The sequence below is a fragment of the Platichthys flesus genome, chromosome 24, assembly GCF_949316205.1.
Source record: "Platichthys flesus chromosome 24, fPlaFle2.1, whole genome shotgun sequence".
Taxonomy (NCBI): Eukaryota; Metazoa; Chordata; class Actinopteri; order Pleuronectiformes; family Pleuronectidae; genus Platichthys; species Platichthys flesus.
The window spans coordinates 13,082,771-13,091,077 of NC_084968.1; the positions used below are offsets into that span (position 1 = coordinate 13,082,771).

The following is an 8,307-nucleotide window of genomic DNA, read 5'->3' on the forward strand; positions in this document are numbered from 1 at the left end:
GGGGGGGGAGGACGGCATCTTTCTACTTCTTTATTTTAATGTAGAGCAAACTCGAGATTGAGAGAGAGAGACTGGGAATGAAAATTAACGAGAGAGAAGTGGAGTGGAGGTTGATTTTGAGGTTTAAGGGTGAAGCACGAAAAAAAACAAGAAAGTGAAAGGAAGCGGTGGAGGAAGACGAGAGGAACCGGTTTTACAGGGACACACAATTTTGTGCGACGTTTTTATAAATGACAGCAATCAGCGGGAGATGAGAGGGAGAAGGAGAGAGATATTAAAAGCGTGGGAGAAGATGGAGTTGTTTTGAGGGAAGGGGAAGGTGACGGGAGGAAAGACGACAGGAACTGAATCTTTGAGTTTCCTCTGATTGAAGCCCTTTTAGTCTTTTTACCTAAAACCTATTTTTAGTCTTTTTTCTCTCTTTACCTCCGTCATCGTCTCCTCGTCGGTTGTCCCCTCCTCTCCTCCCTCCCGTCCGACCTTGTCCTCGGGTTTCCTCTCAGTCCCGCAGCCGGTAAAAGGGACAGAAACAACATCACACTGACATTTATGGCTCGTTATTTACCTCCGTCTCCTCCTCTTCATCCTCCCTCGCTCCGTCTCCTCAGCTGACGATTGAAGGCGACGTTTGGACCGAAAAGACTTCTCTCGCTATCGACGCCTAACCTCCGTTTAACCTACGATATAAACCCCCTTGAAACTTTAATGTGTGTGTGCGTGATAGAATGAACTTCTCGTGTGTGTGTGTGTGTGTGTGTTTGTGTGTTTTTCTACACACTGTGTGTTTCTGTTTGTGCGTTTGAATAATTTAAAGGTCTTTTTTGGTTGTTGTTGCGCCTGTGATTCCTGCAGTCTGGCTGAATTATACATTACCACTCCACTACATTATACATGTGGAGTGTGTATGTGTGTGTGTTTGTATATCCAGGTGTGTGTGTGTGCATATTTGTGTGTGTGTGTGCGGTTCAATAATCTGCCGCAGCAGCCGACTAATATATTGACCTTTATTCATGTTTTACTCACCGCGTCCAAATTAATTATTGCTTTAATTAATCTATCAACACGTGTCCTCAATTTGAGGGTTACACACACGTACACGCACACACATGCATGCACACACATGCATGTACACACAAACACACAAACGTTATTCATCTGATTAGTCAAACCTTGTTTGTAGAGGAGTACATCTTTATTTAGGCTGTAAATAAAGATGTACGAAATGACAGCCCCCAGAAGTGTGATGATCGCCCCCCTGGTGGCTGGCAGCAGTATAGGTCATAACCCCTTCTTCCTCCATGTAAGCAAATGGTACATGGACCAAGAAGAAGAAGACACAAAAAGAGAAGGTTCAAACTCAATCCTGCAACAAACAACTCCACTTAAGAAGATGCTGTTCCTGTGTGTTTGTGGAAAGTGTTTGGAGAAGCTCGTCTCAATGTTTAAACACGACACGAGAGTCGAGGCAGAGCAGCGACTCATACCCAGTCTATGATAAACACACTGAGAAGACAGAACTAAGCTTTTGATCCAAGATCCACAAAATACTGTCACATTTGGGGAAATGTAGATTTTCAAACTGTGTCTGTGGGACGGAATGAAAGACGTTGAGGTTCTCTCTCTCCTCCTCCTTCCAGCCTCGCTCTGTGTGTCGAGTGGAACCTGTAGCGTCTCTGAACGCTGCTCCCTGAAACCTGCTGCAGCAGCGGAAATGCAAATGTAATGTAAGAGCGTGTTCACGTGGCGGCTCCGCAGGCTGCTGCTCCGTTCAGGAGGTTAACATGAGTCGTCGCACGTCCACCGAGCCTCTGCACTCTCATAACAGCGGCCTGATATCCTGCTCTGTGTCAGGAGACGGGATCGTCTGTCGCTGCATTCATTAGTGATTCACTTTTAATGTCTCCATGCCCAGAGGCCTCATGGCTCCAGGGCGTCCATCGCTCCGTCCGCCAGTGAATCAAGAACGCCTGGAGGGAATTTCTTCAAATCTGGTACAAACATTCACTCGTTCTCAAGGATGAACTGATTTGATTTTGGTGGTTCTGGTTTAATGACATCAAGCCTGACGTGATCTTTACAACGAGAGCGTCCTTTCAAATGTAGCACAAATAAATGTCCACTTCGCCTGTTCATGCTCCGATTGATTCGATTAAGATGGTTAAAGGTCAAAGGTCAACCGTGGTCTCACAAAAACCTGTCGAACATGTTATCTCAATTCTGCCTTTAGGTAATTTATTCAAATTTCGAACAGTTGCCACTTGGACTCAAACGTCAAAGGTTTCATTTCAGAGGTCAAAGGTCACGGGGACCTCACGATATTGTGAAGGCGCCTGCAGGAGCTGGAACTGGCCTGGCTGGTGGAGGCAGATAACCACAGGGCAGTAAATCCACATTCTGGGTTTGTTCCCATCCCCTTCAGCAGCGTGGGACTGAAGTTATGAGCAGCACTTATTTAACGTGAGCGAGCAAATCTCTTGCCGTCAGCTGGTCCCTGATTCACCGCTGTGTTTGGTGACGATTTACAGTTTTATTGATCGTTCATAGTGTAGCTGTGTGTCTCACTAAGAACCTGTCGGAGCCCGGTGAGATAACTGTCCAGAGGCGTCACCAAGACAATCGCCTGATAGGATTGTGTCCCAGTGACATTATAAAAGTGTCTGAGAGACCTCGTGTCCCTCGGTTTGTCCCCCGTCTCGTTGCAGTGAGGTTCAGACAGGAGGATGACATCACTCGTCACGGAGGTCAGCTGACCTTGCCCGCCTCCCACTCCGTCCTCATTCACGGAACACAGAGGCCTGGATACACACCATGTATTAATCCTGCTGCTCCGCTGACCAGTGGCGGTGAGACGCCTCCACCCACCAGCTGCAGCTTCCACCGCGTGTTATACAACTCCAGCTGATTCATGGGTTGTAGATTAAAATGGACACTTGGATGAAACCTGAGCAAAGATGTTGCACAATGTTTCCGAATGAAGACATAAAAAAAAAAAAAAAAAATCTCTGTTCCCTCCGGTGGTTTTGGATTTCATCTTCTCCGTTCCAATCTGGCTCTCTGATTGGTCGGGGCGACGAACCCGGACTGGGACGTTTCACCGCCGGAGAGGGAGAGAGAGGAAGCAGGTCGCTCATTAGCATACTGCTGCCATAGCAACAAGAAACCAAACCAGAGCTGGGCGAGGGATTGAGAGAGAGGGAGGGAAAAAGGAAGGCAGGAAAAGACAGGAGAAGTGGACGACTGAAGAAAGAGGATGTGATGAAGGAGGAGGAAAAATGACTGGAGCACAGAAAAGAAGGAAGAGTTGGAGGAGGAGGAGGCGAGAAGGAAAAGACATGAGATGGTTCAGGTCTGAAGTACATAAGAAAAGAAGAGGGGATGAGATGAATCATGGAATAAGAGAAGAGAAGGAGGAGAGGAAGAGGAAGTGATGATGCGTCTTCCATCTTTTTTTACCATAACAAAAATTGTATCACGGCTTTTGGAGAAAATGAAAATGAGATCATCTGTTAATGATTAGCGTGAGATGCTCGATTCTCGTCAACTATTAAGAAGTTAGAGCTTGAACCTGCGACATGAACATTTAAAGCAAATGGACAACTCCCCATTTACGAGACTGTCGTTATCAAACTGGTCGAGCAAGATGGCAGCGTTTGTATCCAGGATATTTTGGCTTCATTTCTGGTCAGTTGGCGTGGGTGGAAACATGTCGTCCATCTTTATTTACAGTCTGGGGTTAACATCCCCTGAATCAGGTGCAGGAGCGTGAACCTGCTCCAGACGGATGGGTGGTTTCTTTCTCGTTATTGAAGAGCTTGGTCTTTTAGTTTGAGAGCAGGAGGAATTAACCCTTAAGGATCCACGCTCGTGTTCAGACCATGTGACGCCTCAGAATCAGCTCCTGTCCGACTGAAACCAGAGGGGGTAATTTACTTATGTATGAAATCAGCCCACGCTCCTGGTGAAATCTGGAAACCTGTCTCCGCCGCTGCCGCCAACTGTTCAGACTCACAGTGTCGTGAGTGATTGACAGGTGGAGCCGCCGTCCCGACCGGTTTCTGGCAGTTTGCCTCGTTAAGCTTTTAGCTAAATGTTTGGTTGATGACGGCCGCGTGTCCTTGTGAAGGTGGGTGTGAAAAACTGAGCTGGTTGTTTACTCACCCCATTTATCATGATGAAAAACACACAAACTCACACACACACACACACTGGTGATAGATAACCTATAGTGTCTCTAAAGCCATTTTAGAGTATAAGATGTAAGGGAAGTAAGGAGATAAGGAAGGATGGGGGGGAAGGAAAGGAACCAAAACCTTGACGAGAGAGCAGGAGATTAAATGTTTAGTTAAATCTTAGAGAAGAGAAGAGGGTTGGAGTATTTTAAACATAAAGTTTATTTTTAAAGTCATACCTACAGAAAGTGATGAAGTTATGACATCTTATATAGGTCAAAGGTCAACACTGTGACATCGGTATGTTTCCCAGCAACTTGATTGGTTGTTGGAGATTTACAGCAAAACTAACCCTACTCATTTATTTAATGACAACAAAGAAATGTTTACTGACTCTCTCCCTCTCTCTCTTCTTCTACTTCTTCTTCTTCTCTTCTCCTTCTCTCGTCAGTTCGTGGCTCAGCCGAACTGTCAGCAGCTTCTGGCCACGCTGTGGTACGACGGCTTCCCAGGCTGGAGGAGACGACACTGGGTGGTCAAACTGGTCACGTGCTTCATCATCGGACTCCTGTTTCCCGTCTTCTCACTGGTGAGGGGGAGGGAGAGACTTCACATGAAAGCAAAAGGTCTACAGACGTATTCAAATAAATTTGGATTTAGATTCCAGGCCTTGAAAAAAGAGAGGATGAATATATGATTTTGAGACCCATTTAAAAGACAATAAGATGAAGGAAACACAGAAAGGAGGGAGGAAGCTCAAACTAGATTTCTTGCCAGGCAGCAATTAAGCCAAACTCATTGTTTATTGGAGGAACTGTTGCTATGAAACGAAAGGGGCACTCAAGTGAGAGATCGAGGGAGTGAGGTTATTATTAAGAAGTAGAGATATTCATTTTTATGAAAACACTGAAAAATATAGAACACGTTAATATTTGGCTTCGAGTTACTGCTCACGGTTATTTATTCTGCTGCCCTCATCCTGATTGGTCCGTGAGGAAGGACTTTTATTTTACCATGACATCACCGGCTGTGAGGAAATAGACGAATATGAAAATATGACTTTAAGAGAGGAAGGAGGAAGGTAGGAAGGGTGGAGATGTGGCTGAAGGAGGGAGGGAACAAGGAGCCAAGGAAGGATAGAAGGAGAGTGTGTCTGTTTCTGTGTATGTGTGTGTGAGCGTGAGAGTTTGCCAGCAGTGGTGATGAGCACAACAAGTAAACAGCACCACAATAACAACAACATGTGACAGATGAGGCGACGCGGCGTCGACTGACTGAACATGAACATCTTCTCTACACTCGTTTATTTTCTCTCTTCCTGCTTCTCGGTGAAACGTGAAAGACGCCCTCACTGTTTTTCTTATGTGGACAAAAAAACAACGTTATCATTCATTACAGGTTACATCATCCGACACGTCTGAGTGTGATGTGATCCTCTTCTTCTTCTTTGTTTTTCCTCTTTTGTTTAAGACGATGCTTCATCCTCCCTCATTATGTCTCATGCAGCTGCTTTTTAAATGAGGTTACTGCAGTTCATTCATGGAGGAATCAGTTCCTCTTCATCAGTGTTGCTTTCACTTCCTGTCTTTGAATTTGTCTTTCATTCGACGTTTTTTATTCCACCACATCGGTGACCCCCAGTGGTCGGAGGCGTTATGTTTCCAGGTTGTCCGTTGTTTTGTGAACATGATATCTAAAGAGCGCCTCGAGGGAATTTCTTCCAATTTGGTAAAAACGTTTGAGTAAACTCAAGGATGCAATGATTAGATTTCGGTGGTCGAAGGTCAAAGGACGATGTGACCTTCATCTTGTAAACATAATATTTTACAAACACCTCAAGAGAATCTTTTCAAATTTGGACCAACATTCAAGGATGAACTGATTACAATTTGTTTCTGAAAGGTTAAAGGTCAAGCCTCACAAAACCCTTCTTGTGAACACTTAGCATAAAGAAAACATATATATGGACTCTCTTCTCCTCCTCCTCTATCTCAGATCTACCTGTTGGCGCCGAAGAGCGCCCTGGGAAACTTCATCAAGAAGCCCTTCATCAAATTCATCTGCCACACAGCGTCCTACCTGACCTTCCTCTTCCTCCTGCTGCTCGCCTCGCAGCACATCGCCCGCACCAACCTCCACATGCAGGGGCCCCCACCCACCATCGTGGAGTGGATGATTCTCCCCTGGGTGCTGGGTATGTAGCTGTTCACGCTTCATCCATTCTGAGAATACTTTCACTTGAGCTTAATTGTACATTTTCTGCTTCAGTTGCGGAGAACTTTACTGGAAAAAAAAAGATAAACGAATCAGATCCCAGCTGCTGAAACATCTGGAGGTTAAGCCGAGCCTCATGTGTGACTTTGTCTTTCCACCGTCATCCAGCTGTGGTTTGCTTCTTCCAATTCTGACTAAAACTACGTTACTGACCTATTTCACTGTTGGGTCAAGGGGGGGATGTAAAAAGGTCAAGCTGAGCGCCCTCTGCTGGATCCCGAGGCAAACTACTTCAGACTTCTTCATTTACCTCTACATGACGTAGCCGTGTACGAGAGCAGGTTAACCAGACAGGACGTGAATCTATGGTAATCAGCCTGAGCTCAATTTGATCAGCTCAAATGTTCCAGTCCACATCTGAAGAAGAGTAAAGTGAAGTGGAGGCAATTACCATGGTGAAGATAAGGTAGAAATAACCACTGAGGGAGATGGTGGAGGTCCAGACTGAGAATATGTTTCTTTCTTCACTTTCTTTTCTCGTATCAATGACTCATCGTCTCTTCTTTGCATCGAGAGCTACAATAAAAACTTCACATTTAAATGTTGTGAAGACAAAAATAGATCTGAAATGAATGTATCTGTGGTTTCTGACCATCGAGAGGCCTTTACAGAGGAGTGTGTGTGTGTGTCTGTGTGTGCGTGTGTGTGTCAGTGTGTGTGTGTGGGGGAGGTTGTGTGTGCGGGGGTGGAGTGGGTTTGAAAACCATTGATTACATCTCCATATTCTCTCACAGAGCTGACAGCCGACATTTCCAAACTATAACCATCATCACTTAGAAAAATACAAAACCATCTGTTCTCCTTCATCTTCATCTTGTCTTTTTCCTTCTGACAGAAGAAAACAAGGGGGTTTTGATTTATTGGTTGTAAGGTTGAGTTGATCTAATCTCACTTCACAGATTTCACTCTATGAAGAGCAGATGAAATAGAGAAACAACTGATGATCTGACTTTGTGTAGAATCAGTCGTACAGAACAAATATGTCGTCTCTCTTCCGCCTGAAGCTGCTGCCAAAACCTACAACCACAGTTTTGACACGGGGCAGAAACCCAGCAAACACAAACCACTGATGTGTGACATTGGTCTACTCGTACATGCATGACTGTGTGTGTGTAAATAACCAGCAGTGTGTTTGTGTGTGTGTGTGTGTGTGTGTGTGTGTGTGTTTCAGGGTTCATCTGGGCAGAGATCAAGGAGATGTGGGACGGGGGATTCACAGAGTACATCCACGACTGGTGGAACCTGATGGACTTTGCCATGAACTCCCTGTACCTGGCCACGATATCCCTGAAGATAGTGGCCTACGTCAAGGTAAAGGTCAAACCAACACACCTGTGAGGACACGTCCGTCTATTTCCCAGAGGTCTTTGCAGCGATCAAACTGAGCTGAGAGCTGAGCAGCAACATGCAAAGATATTAGTTTTTATGATTAAGATGATTTGATCTTCAAACATCAGTTCCACTTTGATGCTCATGCTCATTTTCTCTTTCTGACAGAAGCAGCTTTCAACTGTAATAACACTTAACTGCACACTGAGAACATCCACATCCAGATTTATCTGTTTATTAAGAACAAATCACACACACACACACACACACACACACACAAACACACACCAGACGGCTGGGCCATCTGCGGCAGCTGTGAGTCACTGACGGTGGCGGGTGGTCCTCCTACACAGGTCACATATACATACATATTTACACATACATACATATATTCACGTACATACACACAAAGGATTTTATACACACATATATAAATGAACATGGACAGACACACAAGTATACACGTGCATGTATCCTATTTAATTTTTTGTCCTTATATATTTAGAAAAACTGTAAAGAGCTGAACTTCTATCCC

The 8,307-nt window shown here is 44.9% G+C and overlaps 1 protein-coding gene across 1 annotated transcript in view; it reads left to right on the forward strand.

Annotated features, from left to right (window-relative positions):
- Window positions 1–8,307, forward strand: part of trpc5a (transient receptor potential cation channel, subfamily C, member 5a) — a 56,689-nt gene that overhangs the window by 37,323 nt on the left and 11,059 nt on the right. The window contains exons 9-11 of the mRNA XM_062383526.1: window positions 4,621–4,758; window positions 6,165–6,363; window positions 7,615–7,754. Of these exons, the coding sequence (XP_062239510.1) occupies window positions 4,621–4,758; window positions 6,165–6,363; window positions 7,615–7,754 (477 nt within the window). The remainder of the gene's footprint in view (window positions 1–4,620; window positions 4,759–6,164; window positions 6,364–7,614; window positions 7,755–8,307) is intronic.